Source organism: Rhinatrema bivittatum, chromosome 14 (genome assembly GCF_901001135.1).
Source record: "Rhinatrema bivittatum chromosome 14, aRhiBiv1.1, whole genome shotgun sequence".
NCBI classification, from domain to species: domain Eukaryota; kingdom Metazoa; phylum Chordata; class Amphibia; order Gymnophiona; family Rhinatrematidae; genus Rhinatrema; species Rhinatrema bivittatum.
Window position 1 is genome coordinate 2,089,731 of NC_042628.1, and position 24,982 is coordinate 2,114,712.

At 48.0% G+C, this 24,982-nt stretch overlaps 1 protein-coding gene across 4 annotated transcripts in view; it reads right to left on the minus strand.

The window, feature by feature from the left end:
• The window catches only part of GRID2IP (Grid2 interacting protein), an 80,330-nt gene that overhangs the window by 25,561 nt on the left and 29,787 nt on the right, over positions 1-24,982 (minus strand). For 3 of the 4 annotated variants that reach the window (XM_029576245.1, XM_029576246.1, XM_029576243.1), the window contains 9 exons: positions 24,727-24,910; positions 24,427-24,581; positions 23,421-23,522; positions 21,014-21,096; positions 10,969-11,089; positions 8,823-9,136; positions 7,940-8,299; positions 3,203-3,290; positions 425-502 (listed from right to left, as the gene is read on the minus strand). In XM_029576245.1, the coding sequence (XP_029432105.1) occupies positions 425-502; positions 3,203-3,290; positions 7,940-8,299; positions 8,823-9,136; positions 10,969-11,089; positions 21,014-21,096; positions 23,421-23,522; positions 24,427-24,581; positions 24,727-24,910 (1,485 nt within the window). The remainder of the gene's footprint in view (positions 1-424; positions 503-3,202; positions 3,291-7,939; positions 8,300-8,822; positions 9,137-10,968; positions 11,090-21,013; positions 21,097-23,420; positions 23,523-24,426; positions 24,582-24,726; positions 24,911-24,982) is intronic. The other variant, XM_029576244.1, reaches the window with a different exon arrangement.

Below are 24,982 nucleotides of genomic sequence, written 5' to 3' on the forward strand. Positions count from 1 at the left end.
CCTGCTGTACAATCCTCTCCTGTATAACAAACTCCATTTAGACTTTGAAGACACCACAGAAGGGTAAGTGGTGTCTGGAGCGGGTGAAGGAACATTGGGGAAGGCTGGGTGGGCAGTGCTGACTTTTTGTGGTGGCAGAGGTGGTTGGACACTGGGCAGGCAAGTTCCTGCTGTTTTTGAAACAGAATGAAAATCTTAACAAATTGTGTTGGTGGTTTTGTTTTGTTTCATTCTGAAAGGATGCTAAATTTAGCAAGCTGATTGTTGCATTTTTCTAAATTAATGCATTCCCCTAACAATCCGGACAAATCTCATTCTGGCAACAGAGAAGCCTGGAAGAGGAACTTTGGGGAAACGACTCTTTTTTTAAATTATAATTTAAAATTCAAAGGGCATCTTCCACACTCAGCGTAAAGTTACTTACATGTGTTGTACGCCTTTTTACGGGACAGAATTTCAACCACGTCTTTCTTTTTAAGAGATTCAGGAACCGCAGCTGCCTCTGGAAATGAAAGGAAAAGATTTAACCTCAGGAATGTCCCGCACTGCAGTTTAGGGCTCTGACATCTTGATATTTCCTGAAAATGAATGAATAATACAATTCAGAGGCATCCAGAAGGGACTATTCAAGGCAGGCAGTGAATAGGAGGCGTTCTGTAACGGGGAGACGGATCCTGCACATCCCAAATGTCTAGGCAGAGCCTTTCATGTTTTCTGGGCAGACTGGAGGGGCCGCTCAGTCAGTTTCTGCCATCATCTACTCTGTTAATGAGGGGCTGATATCCCAGAGATCCAGTTAAAAGCAACTTTTAAATACATAAATCTAAGCGCTCTGTCCCATGTTTTGACCTAAAAAAGAGGAAAAGGTATCTCCTTCTGGCACATTCCCTTATGCATAACTGTGACCTGATCCCAGCCCTGCAGTCTCTGCCGATTCACAGGAGGAGGTGAAACGTTACCCCCACCAGACTCGCAGGGAAGGAATATTTTCTGACCTTGCTCCTGAGTGTGCTACCTGTTTGGAGGATCATTTCCAGTGGAGCATGACACAAGACTCCAAAGAGGTATTGCTTAGGTCCTTCATGTTATTTTCTTCTACTTCATTTTATTTAGTGGCTGACCTTTTCAATGCTTTAGAGTCAGGAGTAGTTCTGGAGGACTGGAGACAAGTGGATGAGGTTCCCTATTCATAAAAGTGGGAGGAGGCCGGGAACAGACCGGTGATTGTGACCTGTGTGGGGAGCAAACTAATGGAATCGCTGCTAAAACTGAGGAGAGTGCAGTTTCTGGAATCCAATGGACTGCAAGATCCGAGGCAGCCTGGTTTTACCAGAGGTAAATCTTGTCAGACGAATCTGATCAATTTCTTGGATTGGGTGACCAGAGATTCGGCTCAAGGGAGAGCACTAGACGTAATGTACTTGGGTTTCAGCGAGGCCTTTGACACAGTTCCGCACAGGAGACTTTTAAGTAAATTGTGCGCCCCTGGAATGGATCCTAGCGTGACTGCCTGGATTAGAAACTGGCTGAGTGCCAGGCAACAGGGTAGTGGTAAATGGAGATCATTCCAAAGGGGAGGCATTACTAGTGCTGTGCTGCAGGGATCAGTCCTTGGACCAGTTCTTTTCAACATTTTCGTGAGTGACATTGTGGAAGGATTTGTCTTTTCATCAATGATATCAAAATCTGCAACAGGGTAACAGCCAGGAAGGATTGGAAAATATGAGAAGCAATCTAGTGAAGCTCAAGGAACTGTTTAGGCTCTGGCAGTTAAGATTTAATGTTAAAAAATTGCAGAATTATGCATAGGGAGGATAACTAAACTGTGGGTGCACACATGTGTATATGGGCAGCTCCAGTATTTTATAACCTGCGTGTATATGATGTACTCAAGTTATAAAATGTGCATAAATGTACCCAGGAACATGCACGTGCATGTAAAAAGCGTGTGAATATGTTTCTGTGTACATCTGAATAAGTTTCGAGTTATACAGTTAACTAGTGGCACTTATCCAGAGAAATACCGATTTATCCAGATAAGTGTGTGCAACTGGTGTATCCATGTATTTTTACGTCTGACTTTAAAGTGATACACGAGTAGATTTAACCTGCTTACTTTAGACACATTTTCCCCCAGAATTCGGCTTTTGCACGTGTAAGTCGGGAAATTTTCTAACAAGAGTGAGACAATGAAATTACCAGTTTTACCAATTAGTCTACCAGTTTGCTCAGTTTATTTGCAGATCATCGAGATCCTACTGGCTCTTCAGCTTTAAGTCCTTCCATCTCATCTAGACTCTCCACGATCATTTACTCCAGATACTGAGCAGCAGTAAATATATGCGAGTAAGCTGCCAAATTTACATTCCTAAATTGCTTATAAAATAGCTTCTTACTTGTATAAATGTTGGCCCTGCCCCTGGAATGGCCTGGCTCGTCCCTTTCTACCTGTGCACATTTATTCGCAGACCCTGATTTCCATGTGCATGTTGAGGTTTCTAAAATAGCAAATACTTGCGCGTCCTACTTATCCGACCGTTTAGCTGGATAAAAGTTACCAGATAAATTGGAAGCATCCCGAGGCAGATACGTTATGCGGCAAACTCTGATATTCAAACTTCCACAGATAACTTTTCCGGATTCCTCTGCTCATGCCAGATAGCAGTCCTAAAGTTAACTGGATACGTTTATCTAGGACAATATCTGGCTATATTTAGCAGAGAGTCTAATCGGCAACACTCCACTGAATATCTGTGACAAATTATCAGGCTCCCTTTAGCCATATAAATTGTCTGCTCACCGCACTGCTGAGCATGGACTATTAAACAGCTTCCAGATGACACTGATTTTCTTATCCCTCCCAACCTGAGCTAGAAGTGACCTCTCCAGTCTATTCCTGGTTTTCTTATCCCTGTACACACTGGGTCAGTTAGTGAAAGGTGAGACATTCGCTACGTTTCAATTAAAATGAGCCATATTCTTGAATCAAAATGGTTAAGGCCGGGCCAAGCCTTCACCTTGCTGATGGCCATTGTGGTTGGAGCCCCCTTCTCACTCCTTCCTGTAGATTCTGCAGGCAGTAACCCTCCCGTAAGACTGGTCCGATATGTTTTACCCACGACCAATCTTATGGGTGTGGTGCTGGGGCCCGAGTTACAAGTTCCTACAATGAAAAATTTAGTACCGAAAACATTTCACATACTTGAAGGCTTCTGGGTTCCAAAATGCAGCTCCAGGTCGAGATATTTCACCATATCACTCAGCTTGTCATAGTCCGAGTCTTCACCAAGCTGGGAAAGAAAAGAGTCATTGACAAATCTGGGGACGTGAAGACAGAGGACAATTTTCATTTTACTCAGGTGACTCAGCTGTCCAGAGGGCGGATATTCCTGAGGGACGGATAGGGCAGGGGATTGGATTTTCAAATCTACGCACATTATTTCCCAACAAAGTCTATGGGTCTCTGGTACTTGCAGAATATTAAGAACATAAAAACATGCCATACTGGGTCAGACCAAAGGTCCATCGAGCCCAGCATCCTGTACATAAGAACATAAGAAGTGCCATACTGGGTCAGACCAAGGGTCCATCTAGCCCTGCATCCTGTACATAAGAACATAAGAAGTGCCAGGCTGGGTCAGACCAAGGTCCATTGAGCCCAGCATCCTGTACATAAGAACATAAGAAGTGCCATACTGGGTCAGACCAAGGGTCCATCGAGCCCAGCATCCTGTACATAAGAACATAAGAAGTGCCAGGCTGGGTCAGACCAAGGTCCATCGAGCCCAGCATCCTGTACATAAGAACATAAGAAGTGCCATACTGGGTCAGACCAAGGGTCCATCGAGCCCTGCATCCCGTACATAAGAACATAAGAAGTGCCAGGCTGGGTCAGACCAAGGGTCCATCGAGCCAAGCATCCTGTGCATAAGAACATAAGAAGTGCCAGGCAGGGTCAGACCAAGGGTCCATCGAGCCCAGCATCCTATGCATAAGAACATAAGAAGTGCCAGGCAGGGTCAGACCAAGGGTCCATCGAGCCCAGCATCCTGTGCATAAGAATATAAGAAGTGCCAGGCTGGGTCAGACCAAGGGTCCATCGAGCCCAGCATCCTGTGCATAAGAACATAAGAAGTGCCAGGCTGGGTCAGACCGAGGTCCATCGAGCCCATCATCCTGTACATAAGAACATAAGAAGTGCCAGGCTGGGTCAGACCAAGGACCATCGAGCCCAGCGTCCTGTACATAAGAACATAAGAAGTGCCAGGCTGGGTCAGACCAAGGTCCATCGAGCCCTGCATCCTGTACATAAGAACATAAGAAGGGCCAGGCTGGGTCAGACCAAGGTCCATCGAGCCCAGCATCCTGTACATAAGAACATAAGAAGTGCCAGGCTGGGTCAGACCAAGGTCCATCGAGCCCTGCATCCTGTACATAAGAACATAAGAAGTGCCAGGCTGGGTCAGACCGAGGTCCATCGAGCCCAGCATCCTGTACATAAGAACATAAGAAGTGCCAGACTAGGTCAGACCAAGGGTCCATCGAGCCCAGCATCCTGTGCATAAGAACATAAGAAGTGCCAGGCTGGGTCAGACCAAGGTCCATCGAGCCCAGCATCCGGTGCATAAGAATATAAGAAGTGCCAGGCTGGGTCAGACCGAGGTCCATCGAGCCCAGCATCCTGTGCATAAGAATATAAGAAGTGCCAGGCTGGGTCAGACCGAGGTCCATCGAGCCCAGCATCCTGTACATAAGAACATAAGAAGTGCCAGGCTGGGTCAGACCAAGGTCCATCGAGCCCAGCATCCTGTACATACGAACATAAGAAGTGCCATACTGGGTCAGACCAAGGGTCCATCGAGCCCAGCATCCTGTGCATAAGAACATAAGAAGTGCCAGGCTGGGTCAGACCAAGGTCCATCGAGCCCAGCATCCTGTACATAAGAACATAAGAAGTGCCAGGCTGGTTCAGACCGAGGTCCATCGAGCCCATCATCCTGTACATAAGAACATAAGAAGTGCCAGGCTGGGTCAGACCGAGGTCCATCGAGCCCAGCATCCTGTACATAAGAACATAAGAAGTGCCAGACTAGGTCAGACCAAGGGTCCATCGAGCCCAGCATCCTGTGCATAAGAACATAAGAAGTGCCAGGCTGGGTCAGACCAAGGTCCATCGAGCCCAGCATCCGGTGCATAAGAATATAAGAAGTGCCAGGCTGGGTCAGACTGAGGTCCATCGAGCCCAGCATCCTGTGCATAAGAACATAAGAAGTGCCAGGCTGGGTCAGACCGAGGTCCATCGAGCCCAGCATCCTGTGCATAAGAACATAAGAAGTGCCAGGCTGGGTCAGACCAAGGTCCATCGAGCCCAGCATCCTGTACATAAGAACATAAGAAGTGCCAGGCTGGGTCAGACCAAAGGTCCATCGAGCCCAGCAACCTGTATATAAAATCTTGTCCTTTTCATTAACATACCATAATTCCACTACATATATAACACGTTACAGACTGATATAATGTTATTATCCCCATGGTCACTACATGTATATCGGAGCATAGACTAATATAGTGTTATCACAATATATGATTACACAGTGCATATGATACATCAGAATGATACAGCGTTGTCCCCCTCTGTGGTCCATGTGCATGATTCAGGGCACAGAATGATAAAAGTTATCACACTCTATGGTCACTATGTAATCAGAACTTGGAATGATCCAGAGTTATCTCAATGTATAAGCCATGTGCATGCATCACTGAACAGAATGATACAATGTTGTTATGAAACACTGTGCTCACCGTGTACATCAGGGCATGGAAGAATAGAACACTATTGCACTCCATGGTAACTTTGTGCACAGTAGAACACAGACTGATCCAGAGTTATCACATTCTATGGTCTATGCGCATGCATCAGTACATGGAATGATTTAATGATGTTATCACACTTTACAATCAGTGAGTGTATATCAGAGCACGGAAAGATATGGCATTATCACACTCTACGGTCAATGTGTGTATATCAAAGCACAAAATAATACAGGGTTCTCACTCTACAGTTAGTGGTGTATATGAGAGCATTCAATGATACGGTAAAATACTCTACGGTCAGTGTGTGTGTAGATAAGAATATGGAATGATATGGCATTCTCACACTCTAGGGTCAGTGTGCGCATATCAGAAAATGGGATGATATGGCATTATCACACTCCATGGTCAATGTGTGTAGATCAGAATAAGGAATGATATGGCATTCTCACATTCTAGGGTCAGTGTGTGCATATCAGAAAATGGGATGATATGGCATTATCACACTCTACGGTCAGTGTGTGAGGATCAGAATATGGAATGATATGGCATTATCACACTCTACGATCAGTGTGTGTAGATCAGAGCACAGAATGATACAGTAAAACACTCTACAGTCAGTGTGTGTATAACAGAAAATGGGATGATTTCGTATTATCATACTCTATGCTTAGTGTGTGTAGATCAGAATATGGAATGATATGGCATTATCACACTTTATAGTCATGTGTGTATATCAGAATATGGAATGATATGGCATTATCACACTTTACAGTCATGTGTGTATATCAGTGTTAGAAATGATATGGCATTATCACACTGTACGGTCAGAGTGTGTATATCAGAGATAGGAATGATATGGCATTATCACACTCTACGGTCAGAGTGTGGTATGTCAGAAATAGGAATGATATGGCATTATCACACTCTACGGTCAGAGTGTGTATATCAGAGATAGGAATGATATGGCATTATCACACTGTACGGTCAGAGTGTGTATATCAGAGATAGGAATGCCATGGCAGTATCACACTCTACGGTCAGAGTGTGTATATCAGAGATAGGAATGATATGGCATTAATATACAGTGCAGTCAGAGTGGTATATCAGAGATAGGAATGATATGGCATTATCACACTCTACGGTCAGAGTGTGTATATCAGAGATAGGAATGATATGGCATTATCACACTCTACGGTCAGAGTGTGTATATCAGAGATAGGAATGATATGGCATTATCACACTCTACGGTCAGAGTGTGTATATCAGAGATAGGAATGATATGGCATTATCACACTCTACGGTCAGAGTGTGTATATCAGAGATAGGAATGATATGGCATTATCACACTCTACGGTCAGAGTGTGTATATCAGAGATAGGAATGATATGGCATTATCACACTGTACGGTCAGAGTGTGTATATCAGAGATAGGAATGCCATGGCATTATCACACTGTACGGTCAGAGTGTGTATATCAGAGATAGGAATGATATGGCATTATCACACTCTACGGTCAGAGTGTGTATATCAGAGATAGGAATGATATGGCATTATCACACTCTACGGTCAGAGTGTGTATATCAGAGATAGGAATGATATGGTATTATCACACTCTACGGTCAGAGTGTGGTATGTCAGAAATAGGAATGATATGGCATTATCACACTCTACGGTCAGAGTGTGTATATCAGAGATAGGAATGATATGGCATTATCACACTCTACGGTCAGAGTGTGTATATCAGAGATAGGAATGCCATGGCATTAATATACAGTGCAGTCAGTGTGGTATATCAGAGATAGGAATGCCATGGCATTATCACACTCTACGGTCAGAGTGTGTATATCAGAGATAGGAATGCCATGGCATTAATATACAGTGCAGTCAGAGTGTGTATATCAGAGATAGGAATGATATGGCATTATCACACTCTACGGTCAGAGTGTGTATATCAGAGATAGGAATGCCATGGCATTAATATACAGTGCAGTCAGAGTGTGTATATCAGAGATAGGAATGCCATGGCATTAATATACAGTGCAGTCAGAGTGGTATATCAGAGATAGGAATGCCATGGCATTAATATACAGTGCAGTCAGAGTGGTATATCAGAGCATTTTCATACCTGACCCCAGATAGTTCCTTCCGAGTTTTCCACTTGCTCCCACCTTAGACGTTTGACACTCATGTGGCTCGATTCACTTCTGCGATGCAGTCCTTGGTGCATCTGAGGAGGGGCACAGGGTAGGGGAGGAGGAGGGGGAGGAGCTGGCAGTGTCAGGATGTGACTTGCTGCTGGGATACTTCTGAGCACATCAGGAAACAGCAAAGGGGGTGGGGGAGGGGGAGGGGGGCTGAGGGGTGGTGGGGGAATGTTATCTGATATGGAAGAGTATGTCAGAGAGCTCCCATCCTCACTGCTGCATTCACTGGGGCTTCTGACCTCATTAGTGATGAAACTTCCCTGGTCATCCTGAAAACTCATCTGCCAGCAAACAATAAAGAGGCAAATATCAGTGTATGACTGTCCCAGGTCTTTCTCACACGTCTATCAGGGAACATCGTGATGATATCATATCACCTGACGTCTGTCCACCAAGAATAGAAAACATCTACCATGTGACATCACTTAACGGCCTGACATATGAGATAATATCTTCATACCATTGTCATCCTAGGATCTAATGACATCATAATCTAATCCTGCACTGGCATCATTCAGTGAGCAGACTCTGGCATCATGTAATAATGTCGCCCTGCGGTCAGATCTCAGCCCGGGCGAGTCGCACATCACCCTGGAGGCGGCTGCGACAGATCCTGATGGGGAACCGAGAAGAACTGGGGGTTCGGAGGGGGACAGCTGTGTCCAGACTGGCAGGGGGAGACAGCTCTTCAAGCTGCTTTCCCTACAGGAGCGGCTCTTGTGTGCAGTGTGAAGAAGGGACGTTAGCAGATGGCAGTCAGGGAATGGGAAGGTACAGGAGACTCTGCTACCCAGCATCACTCACTTCCTCGTAGTCATTCTCCGGTGTGAGAAATTCATCTCCGATGGCAATTCTGTGTCCCAGCTGCTCACTCAGCGAGTCCAGGAACCTGTCTGTGTCCCGGCTCCGTGGGGGCCTGGAAAAGGTGAAGAGCTTCCTTCTGCAGGACAGGGGGCTGCTGACCACATAGTCCACAGGCGCTGGCACAGGCAGTGGCCAGCTGTCCACATTCACATAGGGATTGGACTCCCTGCTGCCAGAGGAGGGATGATAGGGACACGGTGGCGGCGAGGCTGGCAGCTCACTTTGCCAAGATATTAGTTCAGGCTTCATCGACCCTGCAGAAAAATAAAAGCCTCACAACACATTGCACTTAATACTGAATTATCTGCTCAGAGAGGGAGTAAAGCAGTCCAAGCAGATCAGGGGCTAATTATAATCATTAGAATTCCCAGCCCTTCTCGCTGGCCGGCACTCAGCACTTTAGGGGGTGTCAGCGCCACGTTAAAGATTCAGGAGCACTTATGGTCAAGCAAGAGAAAGCACTTCTAGGTCAAACATACATTTTAAACGCAGGTGGATTGTAAGACAGGATGCTAGGAGCATCTGTCCTGCGTCATTCTGAAGATGCAGGAGCTCATTCTGTACCCATGGTGCTGCTCCTCAGAGGATGTGGGACCCATCCCATACCTGTGGTACTGCCTCACAGGTCACGGGCCCTGCTCTTTACCCGCGGTGCTGCCTCACGGGTCACGGGCCCTGCTCTGTACCCGCGGTGCTGCCTCACGGGGCTCGGGCCCTGCTCTATACCTGCGGTGCTGCCTCACGGGTCACGGGCCCTGCTCTGTACCCGCGGCGCTGCCTCACGGGTCACGGGCCCTGCTCTGTACCCGCGGCGCTGCCTCACGGGTCACGGGCCCTGCTCTGTACCCGCGGTGCTGCCTCACGGGTCACGGGCCCTGCTCTGTACCCGCGGCGCTGCCTCACGGGTCACGGGCCCTGCTCTGTACCCGCGGCGCTGCCTCACGGGGTTGGGGCCCTGCTCTGTACCCGCGGTGCTGCCTCACGGGGCTCGGGCCCTGCTCTGTACCCGCGGCGCTGCCTCACGGGTCACGGGCCCTGCTCTGTACACGCGGCGCTGCCTCACGGGTCACGGGCCCTGCTCTGTACCCGCGGCGCTGCCTCACGGGTCACGGGCCCTGCTCTGTACCCGCGGCGCTGCCTCACGGGTCACGGGCCCTGCTCTGTACCCGCGGCGCTGCCTCACGGGGCTCGGGCCCTGCTCTGTACACGCGGTGCTGCCTCACGGGTCACGGGCCCTGCTCTGTACCCGCGGTGCTGCCTCACGGGGTTGGGGCCCTGCTCTGTACCCGCGGTGCTGCCTCACGGGGCTCGGGCCCTGCTCTGTACCCGCGGCGCTGCCTCACGGGGCTCGGGCCCTGCTCTGTACCCGCGGCGCTGCCTCACGGGTCACGGGCCCTGCTCTGTACCCGCGGCGCTGCCTCACGGGTCACGGGCCCTGCTCTGTACCCGCGGCGCTGCCTCACGGGGCTCGGGCCCTGCTCTGTACCCGCGGCGCTGCCTCACGGGGCTCGGGCCCTGCTCTGTACCCGCGGCGCTGCCTCACAGGTCATGGGCCCTGCTCTGTACCCGCGGTGCTGCCTCACGGGGCTTGGGCCCTGCTCTGTACACGCGGTGCTGCCTCACAGGTCACGGGCCCTGCTCTGTACCCGCGGTGCTGCCTCACGGGGCTCGGGCCCTGCTCTGTACCCGCGGTGCTGCCTCACGGGGCTCGGGCCCTGCTCTGTACCCGCGGTGCTGCCTCACGGGGCTCGGGCCCTGCTCTGTACCCGCGGTGCTGCCTCACGGGGCTCGGGCCCTGCTCTGTACCCGTGGTGCTGCCTCACGGGGCTCGGGCCCTGCTCTGTACCCGCGGTGCTGCCTCACGGGGCTCGGGCCCTGCTCTGTACCCGTGGTGCTGCCTCACGGGGCTCGGGCCCTGCTCTGTACCCGCGGTGCTGCCTCACAGGTCACGGGCCCTGCTCTGTACCCGCGGTGCTGCCTCACGGGGCTCGGGCCCTGCTCTGTACCCGCGGTGCTGCCTCACGGGGCTCGGGCCCTGCTCTGTACCCGCGGTGCTGCCTCACGGGGCTCGGGCCCTATCCCATACCTGTGATGTTTGTTGCGTCAGAGCCCGAGATGACTGAGGCTCTGGATTTTTCTCCATTTCTCCTTTTGCTCTTGAAGGTGTTCACAAAGCGATTTTCTAGCTCTGCATAAATGTCCGACATCTGAGGATAGAAAAGAAAGTTCCTGAGCTGCGTAAACAGACTCAGATATTTGGAAAGGTCCTGTTTGGTTTATTACAAGGCATCTGCTCAGCACCTCAGGAAAACTGAAATCAAACTCCAACAGAAAGAAACCCCAAAGCCAGAGGTGCGTTAACCCTTTGCCTCCTGCACGCAGTGTTTTCACACTGCATGGGGATTAGCAGAGTGGACAGCTTGGAGGGCAGCCTTCATCTTGGTGTCTGATAATCAGATCTGGCCTGCTGGTAATAACAGACAGGAGCCGCTTATCAGAACCGGACAATTGTCTGGCAGCAATGCTGAACAGAAAGACGTCTTTGCTGAGATCGCAGAAGCTGTCAGCTGTGCCCGTTAATTTCACACCAGAATTTACGGCCCAACAGCAAACCTGGGGCCCCTGCTGTCCCCAAGCTGCTCAGGAATGAGGTTTCGGGGATAGGAACTGAAGGCCAAAATTCTTTGATCAAATTACAATGGCAGAGTTTAAAATCAATCCATCATGCATGAGATCCACAACTCATCCTTCCTGGCTTTAATTTCCTCTCCGAAACAGGCAACTGTCTCCCCAGTTCTGAAGACGCCTCGTCTGGATATTCGCCAAGCTGCCTTCTGTCTAAGGTAACGGGTGAATGTCCTGTTTTGGAAGAGAATCACTGCCTGGCTGACTCTCTGACAGCACCGAGACCATTTCATGCAATTAGATTAGGCCCAACAAGCATTGCTCATTCTTCTCCATCTGCTTCTGAGCTGCTTAACCGGGAGCTCCTGCTGGAAGGGAAATGGTTTGCTTCATAGAACAAGAGCCAAGAATATTGCATATAATACAAAATCACAATATCACGAGAAATATCATAGCAAGGAGGTGTCTGCCCTGCCCAACGAACCAGCACAATTAGTCAGCGAGCTGGGAAGGTCTTCAGTCCCACACGCTGTACACTTTCACCACCTCTCCAAGTCTCCCTTCTTTCTCTGAAATATCGCAAAGGTTTTCTCATCTCGCTTTATCTCTGGCAATCCTCTCTTCCACTTCATCTTTTGCTTTCCTGATTTTTCTTCGTCTCCCTCACTTTCACCAGATTTTCTTCTCTTTATACTTCCTGAACGCTCTTCTTTATTTTGTTCAGCCACCTCCTTTGAAACCAGATCTCTTTCTTTTTCCTCTTACTTTTGTTTACTTTTACATAAGATCATAAGAAATTGCCAGGCTGGGTCAGACCAGGGGTCCATCGAGCCCTGCATCCTGTACATAAGAACATAAGAAGTGCCAGGCTGGGTCAGACCAAGGTCCATCGAGCCCTGCATCCCGTACATAAGAACATAAGAAGTGCCAGGCTGGGTCAGACCAAGATCCATCGAGCCCTGCATCCTGTACATAAGAACATAAGAAGTGCCAGGCTGGGTCAGACCAAGATCCATCGAGCCCTGCATCCTGTACATAAGAACATAAGAAGTGCCAGGCTGGGTCAGACCAAGATCCATCGAGCCCTGCATCCTGTACATAAGAACATAAGAAGTGCCAGGCTGGGTCAGACCAAGGTCCATTGAGCCCAGCGTCCTGTACATAAGAACATAAGAAGTGCCAGGCTGGGTCAGACCAAGGTCCATTGAGCCCAGCATCCTGTACATAAGAACATAAGAAGTGCCAGGCTGGGTCAGACCAAGGTCCATCGAGCCCAGCATCCTGTACATAAGAACATAAGAAGTGCCAGGCTGGGTCAGATCAAGGTCCATCGAGCCCTGCATCCTGTACATAAGAACATAAGAAGTGCCAGGCTGGGTCAGACCAAGGTCCATTGAGCCCAGCATCCTGTACATAAGAACCTAAGAAGTGCCAGGCTGGGTCAGACCAAGGTCCATTGAGCCCAGCATCCTGTACATAAGAACATAAGAAGTGCCAGGCTGGGTCAGACCAAGATCCATCGAGCCCTGCATCCTGTACATAAGAACATAAGAAGTGCCAGGCTGGGTCAGACCAAGATCCATCGAGCCCTGCATCCTGTACATAAGAACATAAGAAGTGCCAGGCTGGGTCAGACCAAGATCCATCGAGCCCAGCATCCTGTACATAAGAACATAAGAAGTGCCAGGCTGGGTCAGACCAAGGTCCATTGAGCCCAGCATCCTGTACATAAGAACATAAGAAGTGCCAGGCTGGGTCAGACCAAGATCCATCGAGCCCTGCATCCTGTACATAAGAACATAAGAAGTGCCAGGCTGGGTCAGACCAAGATCCATCGAGCCCTGCATCCTGTACATAAGAACATAAGAAGTGCCAGGCTGGGTCAGACCAAGATCCATTGAGCCCTGCATCCTGTACATAAGAACCTAAGAAGTGCCAGGCTGGGTCAGACCAAGGTCCATCGAGCCCAGCATCCTGTACATAAGAACCTAAGAAGTGCCAGGCTGGGTCAGACCAAGGTCCATCGAGCCCTGCATCCTGTGCATAAGAACATAAGAAGTGCCAGGCTGGGTCAGACCAAAGTCCATCGAGCCCTGCATCCTGTACATAAGAACATAAGAAGTGCCAGGCTGGGTCAGACCAAGGTCCATCCAGCCCTGCATCCTGTACATAAGAACATAAGAAGTGCCAGGCTGGGTCAGACCGAGGTCCATCGAGCCCTGCATCCTGTACATAAGAACATAAGAAGTGCCAGGCTGGGTCAGAGCAAGGTCCATCCAGCCCAGCATCCTGTACATAAGAACATAAGAAGTGCCAGGCTGGGTCAGACCAAGGTCCATTGAGCCCAGCGTCCTGTACATAAGAACATAAGAAGTGCCAGGCTGGGTCAGACCAAGGTCCATTGAGTCCAGCATCCTGTACATAAGAACATAAGAAGTGCCAGGCTGGGTCAGACCAAGATCCATCGAGCCCTGCATCCTGTACATAAGAACATAAGAAGTGCCAGGCTGGGTCAGACCATGGTCCATCGAGCCCTGCATCCTGTACATAAGAACATAAGAAGTGCCAGGCTGGGTCAGACCAAGGTCCATCCAGCCCTGCATCCTGTACATAAGAACATAAGAAGTGCCAGGCTGGGTCAGACCAAGATCCATCGAGCCCTGCATCCTGTACATAAGATCATAAGAAGTGCCAGGCTGGGTCAGACCAAGGTCCATCCAGCCCTGCATCCTGTACATAAGATCATAAGAAGTGCCAGGCTGGGTCAGACCAAGGTCCATCGAGCCCAGCATCCTGTACATAAGAACATAAGAAGTGCCAGGCTGGGTCAGACCAAGATCCATCGAGCCCTGCATCCTGTACATAAGATCATAAGAAGTGCCAGGCTGGGTCAGACCAAGGTCCATCGAGCCCAGCATCCTGTACATAAGAACATAAGAAGTGCCAGGCTGGGTCAGACCAAGGACCATCGAGCCCAGCATCCTGTACATAAGAACATAAGAAGTGCCAGGCTGGGTCAGACCAAGGTCCATCGAGCCCTGCATCCTGTACATAAGAACATAAGAAGTGCCAGGCTGGGTCAGACCAAGGTCCATCGAGCCCTGCATCCTGTACATAAGAACATAAGAAGTGCCAGGCTGGGTCAGACCAAGGTCCATCGAGCCCAGCATCCTGTACATAAGAACATAAGAAGTGCCAGGCTGGGTCAGACCAAGGTCCATCGAGCCCTGCATCCTGTACATAAGAACATAAGAAGTGCCAGGCTGGGTCAGACCAAGGTCCATCGAGCCCAGCATCCTGTACATAAGAACATAAGAAGTGCCAGGCTGGGTCAGACCCAGGTCCATCGAGCCCTGCATCCTGTACATAAGAACATAAGAAGTGCCAGGCTGGGTCAGACCGAGGTCCATCGAGCCCAGCATCCTGTACATAAGAACATAAGAAGTGCCAGGCTGGGTCAGACCAAGGTCCATCGAGCCCAGCAGCCTGTACATAAGAACATAAGAAGTGCCAGGCTGGGTCAGACCAAGGTCCATCGAGCCCAGCATCCTGTACATAAGAACATAAGAAGTGCCAGGCTGGGTCAGACCAAGGTCCATCGAGCCCAGCATCCTGTACATAAGAACATAAGAAGTGCCAGGCTGGGTCAGACCGAGGTCCATCGAGCCCAGCATCCTGTACATAAGAACATAAGAAGTGCCAGGCTGGGTCAGACCGAGGTCCATCGAGCCCAGCATCCTGTACATAAGAACATAAGAAGTGCCAGGCTGGGTCAGACCAAGGTCCATCGAGCCCTGCATCCTGTACATAAGAACATAAGAAGTGCCAGGCTGGGTCAGACCGAGGTCCATCGAGCCCTGCATCCTGTACATAAGAACATAAGAAGTGCCAGGCTGGGTCAGACCAAGGTCCATCGAGCCCTGCATCCTGTACATAAGAACATAAGAAGTGCCAGGCTGGGTCAGACCGAGGTCCATCGAGCCCAGCATCCTGTACATAAGAACATAAGAAGTGCCAGGCTGGGTCAGACCGAGGTCCATCGAGCCCAGCATCCTGTACATAAGAACATAAGAAGTGCCAGGCTGGGTCAGACCAAGGTCCATCGAGCCCAGCATCCTGTACATAAGAACATAAGAAGTGCCAGGCTGGGTCAGACCAAGGTCCATCGAGCCCTGCATCCTGTACATAAGAACATAAGAAGTGCCAGGCTGGGTCAGACCAAGGTCCATCGAGCCCTGCATCCTGTACATAAGAACATAAGAAGTGCCAGGCTGGGTCAGACCGAGGTCCATCGAGCCCTGCATCCTGTACATAAGAACATAAGAAGTGCCAGGCTGGGTCAGACCGAGGTCCATCGAGCCCAGCATCCTGTACATAAGAACATAAGAAGTGCCAGGCTGGGTCAGACCAAGGTCCATCGAGCCCTGCATCCTGTACATAAGAACATAAGAAGTGCCAGGCTGGGTCAGACCGAGGTCCATCGAGCCCTGCATCCTGTACATAAGAACATAAGAAGTGCCAGGCTGGGTCAGACCAAGCTCCATCGAGCCCAGCATCCTGTACATAAGAACATAAGAAGTGCCAGGCTGGGTCAGACCAAGGTCCATCGAGCCCTGCATCCTGTACATAAGAACATAAGAAGTGCCAGGCTGGGTCAGACCCAGGTCCATCGAGCCCTGCATCCTGTACATAAGAACATAAGAAGTGCCAGGCTGGGTCAGACCCAGGTCCATCGAGCCCAGCATCCTGTACATAAGAACATAAGAAGTGCCAGGCTGGGTCAGACCCAGGTCCATCGAGCCCTGCATCCTGTACATAAGAACATAAGAAGTGCCAGGCTGGGTCAGACCCAGGTCCATCGAGCCCAGCATCCTGTACATAAGAACATAAGAAGTGCCAGGCTGGGTCAGACCAAGGTCCATCGAGCCCAGCATCCTGTGCATAAGAACATAAGAAGTGCCAGGCTGGGTCAGACCAAGGTCCATCGAGCCCTGCATCCTGTGCATAAGAACATAAGAAGTGCCAGGCTGGGTCAGAGCAAGGTCCATCGAGCCCTGCATCCTGTGCATAAGAACATAAGAAGTGCCAGGCTGGGTCAGACCAAGGTCCATCGAGCCCAGCATCCTGTGCATAAGAACATAAGAAGTGCCAGGCTGGGTCAGAGCAAGGTCCATCGAGCCCTGCATCCTGTACATAAGAACATAAGAAGTGCCGGGCTGGGTCAGACCAAGGTCCATCGAGCCCTGCATCCTGTACATAAGAACATAAGAAGTGCCAGGCTGGGTCAGACCAAGGTCCATCGAGCCCAGCATCCTGTGCATAAGAACATAAGAAGTGCCAGGCTGGGTCAGACCAAGGTCCATCGAGCCCAGCATCCTGTGCATAAGAACATAAGAAGTGCCAGGCTGGGTCAGAGCAAGGTCCATCGAGCCCTGCATCCTGTACATAAGAACATAAGAAGTGCCGGGCTGGGTCAGACCAAGGTCCATCGAGCCCTGCATCCTGTACATAAGAACATAAGAAGTGCCGGGCTGGGTCAGACCAAGGTCCATCGAGCCCTGCATCCTGTGCATAAGAACATAAGAAGTGCCAGGCTGGGTCAGACCATGGTCCATCGAGCCCAGCATCCTGTACATAAGAACATAAGAAGTGCCAGGCTGGGTCAGACCAAAGGTCCATCGAGCCCAGCATCCTGTACATAAGAACATAAGAAGTGCCAGGCTGGGTCAGAGCAAGGTCCATCGAGCCCAGCATCCTGTACATAAGAACATAAGAAGTGCCAGGCTGGGTCAGACCGAGGTCCATCGAGCCCAGCATCCTGTACATAAGAACATAAGAAGTGCCAGGCTGGGTCAGACCAAGGTCCATCGAGCCCTGCATCCTGTTTCCAACAGAGGCCAATCCAGGTGACAAGAACCTGGCAAGTGCCCAAACATCAAATAAATCACAAGCTCCTATTCTTTATTAATTACTGTAATAGTATTTTATGGATTTGTCCTCTAGCCAGCAGCCCCATAAGCCTTGTGCCCCCTAATGGTCAGGCCTAGTTTGCCTACTGGTTCTGCCGGCCCTGAACCCGGGATGGCCATATCCCAATTATGAGACCCAGTGAACCTGTCTCTGTAACAGCAACAATGTCCAAATCTGCCTCCACCGTGACAGCCTGCAGGTCTGGGATTTTATTGCCCAGACTACGAGTATTTGTGGTCATCGCTTTCCAAATTTCCCTTGCTTTGCTGCTCTTCCTGGTCACTTTTCTGCTTTTTTGAGCTGCCTGATTTTGTTACCTTCTCATCCCACTTCCTGTATTGTTTGAGGATGACATTCCAATTTCATTGGCCAGCTCTGCCATCCCCGCCCTCTATTTAAATACCTGATAATGTACGATCTGCATTTCTCGCTTAGCAGTCTCTTTCCTGACACAGAGAAATGAAGACCATCCTTACCTTTTACTGCTTCATACACGGCCCCAGCCTCCAATGTTTCCAAAACCACTTTCTGTACATCAGGGTTTGAGCAAGGAATTGAAATTATCTGTATGGCACAGCCTTTTCCTCCTCCTCCATGAACAGGTAATACTTCCAAAAAGGCAATGGTCTTTGCCATGTGTCTAATCTTCTCCCCTAGTCTCTGGAAATCTTTTTGTACTTCAAGAATACCTTTTCTAGCAAGGTCATTGGTCCCCAGATGGATGATAACATTGATATTGGAGCCTCAAATTTCTTCTCTAATTTCATTGAATATCTGGGTCGGTATTTCTACCGGATGAGGATCCTGGAAGGCATTTAACTGTTGCATCTCCATCAAAATGATTTCCTAAATTGGTTCCTCTGATGACAAAGTCTCCTAGGTGAAGAATCTTCTTTTTATGACATTTTATCATATTTAAGGGTTTCTTAATACTCTTGTCTACATCCCTTTCAGACATTACTTCATTTTCTATTGCTGGAGCTTCTTTCTTAACCATTGCAAAAAATGTATTATGTAAGGAAAACAGCAGGGACAGAGTGTATTTCCTCATCACAGGCCTTATTCTGCCAGAAACTGCTCTAATCCATGTATCCTGGATGTCTGACTTCTCTGTGGAAGTGGGGGTGGGTATTCAGGATGCTGTACAGCTGGTGAAATTAGTTGTCGTAATGTCACATGTCTTGTTCTATCAGAGCCCACTGTAAACCATTTATTCTTGGGTTTCTGAATCCTCCGTGGGAACTGTGGAGGATATTCTGGATGCTGCAAGAAAGGGGAGGTTTTTTGAAACTTGAACAATTCCTCTTTCAAATGAGTTGCCTGCTTTTTCATTGCAGACAGCTGAAAGTAAATTGGACAGCCTTTAAGTCTCCAAATGGTAGACCTTGGGACATAAGCACCACAATTTTTACACTGAGTAAAAGACATTCTGCTAATAGTGACTATTATACAAGTTGTTAGATTGGTACTTAGGCGTTATATTATTCACTTAACATAAGTCCTCAGAGGAACTATTTAAGAAGAAAACACCCTAGGGGTGTGTGGTGGCAGAGCAGATTGGAAAAGAATAAACAACTTTTTCATGTTTAAATCTATGTATTAAGTTTATAGAAATATATGTATATGTATAATGACAGATGGGCTTGGGTCTTTGTTCTGAATACATCAAGCACCAACAATAAGAGGAAACTCCCAACTGCCCTGCATCACCCCTCTCCCCAGGAAGAAATCTCAGATTCCATCCATCGATTTATCAAATGTCCTGGGTCAAGTACTTAATTAGTGCTCTGCGAGTGCGTGGTGATAAAGATGAAATATAAAGTATCCAAATGTCCAATATTCTCTTTTTCCCCTGGGAGAGCTTGATTTTCCAACTAGGAGTTCCAATATCAAAAGATTCTGAACAGTGTTTCTCCGGCATAGCAAAAGAAGGTCTGATGTCTGCCCTCCAAGAGTGAAGAATTGCCATTTCAGCCAAAAGAAACAGCTTTGCAATCCAAAGATTCTATATCGCTCATCTGTGCTCTCCAGTGGACAAGAGACCAATTATTGTGACAGAAGCATTACAAGGCAAATGTAAAGATAAAATACTTTCCACATAGAACCAATTGTATTACAAGTCCAGAATGTGTGTCCCAAAGTTCCCTCTGCAGCTTGCATTTCAAGCAAAAAACTGAATTGGCTAATCCTGCTAAACAAGCCTGTCTCTGCGATATCTATGCAAGGGGCAAGATTTTGAACTGTGTTTCTTGCATTTGCATATTTTTTGTAATTGTATTAATGTTACGAAAAAGGCTAACAAAAGATTCCAAGGAAAATAGACCATGCAATTCCTGTGACCATTTCTAAAAATTATTGAAAGGGAAAGTACCAAAAGCAATCTGAAGGGTCCTTGCAAACGAGAATAATGAGTATCTGCTGGGGTCTTCCAGATCAAACGACTCCTGTAAAGTTTTCCCGACTGCTGAACTCAGGGAAGAAATATAATATCTCATTTCTAAATAACTAAAGGGATCTAAAGTTTTGTCCTGCAACGTTTGCTGTGAGGACTCCAAAGATATCAATTTCCCTTCTTCGTTTAAGAAAACTGAAAGACCTTCCTGGGACCATATTGCAAAAACCCTTCTAGTTAATCCAGGTGCAAATGCACGATTACCTGTTGTAGGTAAAAAATGTGAGGTCATAGTTTAGTTTGAAGTCAGATGTCAAGCACCGGCACGTGGAGCGAGCAGAGGTGATTAAAATATGGTGTGAGACTGAGAGGCTGGGCTAGAGCCCCTTGAAAGGAGAAATCACAGTAATGAGAAGCGTCCATAAGGCAGTTCCCCTCATGTCTAAGGTTAGCTGCCTGGTGATAGAGAGCAAGGTCAGGAGACCCAACTCACTGCTCTCCTTTGGCTGCTTTGAGATCCCTGTGATAAGAGGATTCATTACAACTACATGAGTACAGCACAGAAAGAAGAGGGAACACCGGACAAGCCTGACCCGCACCCCTCCAAAGCTCAAACACATCTGAGAAATCCCCAATGACCAATGAAATAAAATCCAAAAAATTTCCCCTCAAAACTGCAGGTTCTTAGCGCTCCAAACTAAAAAGTCCAATCCACCCTATCAAAAGCTTTTTCCGCATCAAACCTGGTAAGTAATGAGTTGCGTGTGAAGGACGTGAATGTTCCATGGACGCTAGCAGCTTACGTACAGCTGCCATTTTTTTTTCTTTTAAATTAGCAAACACGGCAATTTAAATACAAACTACCAAGGATTCTAAACATAGTACAAAGCTAGGAAAAATACATAGAGATTTCAACCATGCAGAAATAGAAAATGCAGAAGGAAAATGTCAGCAACAAAGCAGTCTATATTAGGGGCAAGAAATTAAACTTCAGCTTATCTGGCCAGAAGCTCAGGTAGGTGTGTGTGCACCTGTGCACCACTGAAAAGGTGAAAGCAGGCAGGACAGCAGGAGCAGGCACAGACATTCATGTGTTCAAAGGGCCAAAATCTGCAGCAGAAAAACCAACATGAAAGCTACAAACCAGTTTGGGGTTTGGGGTTTCTGGAAGCGACGTCCCATCTCCTGCTTGCCTTTCTCCAGGGATCCCTCGGGTCACGGCCTCTCCTGCAGGGTCAAGATCAGGCATTAGGTGTGAGGTGTGGGAGCCTGCAGTGAGCACAGGGAGAGCGGAAGTCCTTCCTGAGCTTCAGGGAAGGATCCTGGGAGAGGGCGACCCAGAACAGCATCATCCAGATCACAGCTCAACTGCCCAGGACATGGGCATGTGCCCCATCACTGCACAATCTCCCCCTGCCCCTTCTGTGTCCATCCTGGACCCAATCTACAGTTCAGCTCGTGCCCTGAGCAGAACCCAGCATTGTGCACCTAGAGAGCGGATGTTTCATCCGCCATTTAGATGTCCAGCACCCCAGTCTGCCACAGTCCTCCTCTAATTCCTCACAGTCAGCTTGCATTTTGACCACTTTGAATAATCGTGCTAATTTAAGCACCTCACTCGTACCTCTCTTTTCGAAATCATGTATGGGTGCCAGTACAGATCCTGGGGCACTGCGCTGTTTACCTCTCTTTGGCCCTGACTCTCAAAGCTTTTTCTCCCAATCTGAGTCTCTGGGGAAAGAGGATAGTGAATCAGGCCCTTTATTTGGAAAACGGACCATTTAATCCCATTCTCTGTTTCTTATCTCTTTACTAGTTTACAATCCACAATAAGACACTGCCCCCTACCCCATGATTTTTACATTTCCCAAGGAGTCTCTCATGAGGGACTTTGCAAAATGCTTTCTGAAAATCCAACGCTCTCGTCCATTCACGAGTTTATCTTACACCTTCACAGATTGTAATAGATTTGTAAAATCCATGACTGAAAGGCTGTCCACAGAAATGTAGAGCATGATGGCAGAGAAAGGGTGTACGCCTGCTGCTCGGCTTCACAGCCTCAGAAATCCCCTCTGCTCGTCCCATACCTTCTCGAATTTTGCTACTGTCCTCATCTCCACCACTTCCACACAAATATTTCAATAAAGAAATATTTCCTTAGCTTGCTTCTGAGTCTCCCCCTCATCTCGTGACCCCCTGGCTCTCAGCCTCCCTGCAAGGTCTCTCATTTCTCGATGTTCCCTCCTTAGATCTTTCTCCCCCTATGCTTTATGCTCACCATTATAGTAGCTGTGCCCTCAGCACTGTTCTGTCTGGGCTCCAGGATTGTCGCCAGGGCTAGTCCTCTCCCTGTGCACCTAAGCATTGAGATCATTAGATATGATCACCCCCAAATCCCACTCTTGTTTGGGGCAGGGAACATACCTTCTACTGTACCACTCCCTCTGATATTCCACCTTTTACCAAGAATGGTCTCAAGGTGGATTACAACCAAGTCAGACAATTGCATTTAAAACAACTTTACCATTGGAATCAAAATGCAATCCAAATGGACACCTCTGCATTTATTTTGCAGTAAACTATAGATGCCAAAACTATAGACCATGCTTGAAGTTTCATTAGATCCCATCTCAGGTTCTCCTCAGCTTCCAGGGGGTCTTTTGCAGACTTTGGCATCATCCACAAAAAAAGCAGTTTTTCCTATAATCCTTCTGCAATATCATTAACAAAAATGTTAAACAGAACCAGACCAAGGAGCAATCCCTTTCCTCAGAGTGATAACCACTATCCTTTCTTGCCTCCCAGACAATCACACTAGGGCTCTTTCTAAGAGCAGCCCATCAAAGAAACCGATTAGATTCATCTGATAAGATCAATGTCATGTGTTAATGAAGTACGGGTTATCATCATTTTGTGGTAAATTGATGTGTTAAGTATTATTAAGCTGTTTATTGTGTGAGAAGTGATTGTTTTGTGTGTTATTGTTTACTTATGTATGAGGTTTATTTCCATGGTTTTACCTTTATTGTGCGATGTTATTGTCTATTTTGTTTAAAGACAATGTTTAATGTGATTGTATGTATTATTTACTTGATTAGTTAACTGGAATTGTCTAGATATTTATGGCTTTATGTTGATTTTATGATTTTTATTTATTTTGATATTTGTTTGATTTATATGCCACTTGTCAGTACTTCAAAGCGGATTACATTAATTGTAACTCACTATGAAGAGTGAGGGATACATGAGAATGAATGAGTAAATAAAAGCAGGAGTCCAGGTGCTGTATTATCAGGTTTAGCTTCATAAACCATATGTATACACACAGAGCAGAGGCATAAGCTACTCCTGGGATGGGACCTCTGACACTGACTTAGAGTGATCTTGGGTTAACCCCTTTTCACTCACTTACCAAATTTATTGGCTAATAGTAATTCCACCCTGCCTGTGCCTCTGTTTCTCAAGCACATTGCAGGTGTGGCCCTCATTGCTATATATGTATGACAGCTATTGCAATACAAGCCACGTCTCTCATTCCAAGAGATAAATACCTTTTTTTACTTCCTCAGCCCCTCTGGCATGGATTTTTCCCTGGGTCCCTGATGATTCTTCTCTCACAGAATTTTGAGGCTGTTCCTCTGCTTCTGGATCTGCTGCAGTACAAAGAAAAGCAACAACTTTACATTATCTTTCCAGCAGTCAATAAAGCTCTTCATTTTCCTCCTTTCCTCAGAGCTATAGACTACTGCAAAAATGACCAGAGGCAGTGGCACCTGATAGTCTTCACCAATTTACTGAGGCATGAGCTTTCCAGGACAGAGGCATCTGAAGAAGTGAGCTCTGTCCTTGAAAGCTCATGCCTCAATACATTGGTGAGTCTATAAGGTGCCACCCGCCTCCTGTCATTATGCATCTGATGATGTGGACTCTGTCCTTGAAAGCTCATGTCTCAATACATTAGTGAGTCTATAAGGTGCCACCCGCCTCCTGTCATTATGCATCTGATGATGTGGACTCTGTCCTTGAAAGCTCATGCCTCAATACATTAGTGAGTCTATAAGCTGCCACCTGGCTCCTATCATTTTTGCTACACCAGACTAACACAGCCATCCCTCTGAAGATCAAGACTACTGCCAGGTTCCTGTTCCAAACATGAAAGCTCAGGGCTATGATTGAAGGAGCCGGTACCTGGGGCAGCAGGAGCACAGGCATCGCTGCAGCTGTGTGCCAGCATTTCATTATATCTGCAAGAGCCGAGAGCTGTTCTCCTGGTTCTCAGCTTGCAGCTCTAACCACTGTGCTCGTCCACTCAAGTTATGTAATAGAAATTGGACTGGAGGCTACAGAAAGCCCTGAGCACTGCTAAATACAGCTTCCGCCTTATTCACCCTCTGCAAAAAGCTGATAATCCCCAGGAACCAGATCTTTCCTGTTTCCATGTCAACAACTAATACTGAGCAAGCGCCCAAAAAGTGTGGCTGTTGCCCATCAGCACCTATGAACAACCTCATGACACCACAGGAAGGCAGAATAGGGCAGCCCCTCAGCAGCTCTCACCTGCAAGCTCCTTGTATCCCAGGAATCGAACAATCTTCTGCTGGCAGTGCTCCTGCTCCTCATATGTCAGCAGCTGGTAGATGAACTGCCAGAGCACCTGCTTGGCTGGTGTGTCCAGGACAGGGAGCACATCCACGATCAGGGTGTCAATATTTCTGGAGACACAGTCACCAATCACAGGTAAAGCAGTGCCATCACCTGCCCATGTTCTACCAAGGGCTATCCCCAAATTTTCCCACCCTAGGCACAGGCCTAAATCCGGCTGTGTCTAGGGTTTGGTGTCGGTGCGCATTAACATACCGGTGCTGGAAGAATTGCTCCAGTGCTTTGCAGGTGATGTAGCGCTCTGCTGGAGTCAACAAATGTTCCAGTTGCTGGTTAAATGTCCTTCCTTGGATCTTGATACTAGACGGAAGAATTTCTGCCACCCACTGCAGAGAGGTGAGAGCTGAGGACTGCTGCAGGAAATCCATAGAGTTGGGGTCTAAATACCATGTAAAAGGGGAAGACTATCAGTATAGGAACGAAAATAAAGTTCAGAAAACATCTGCAGTGA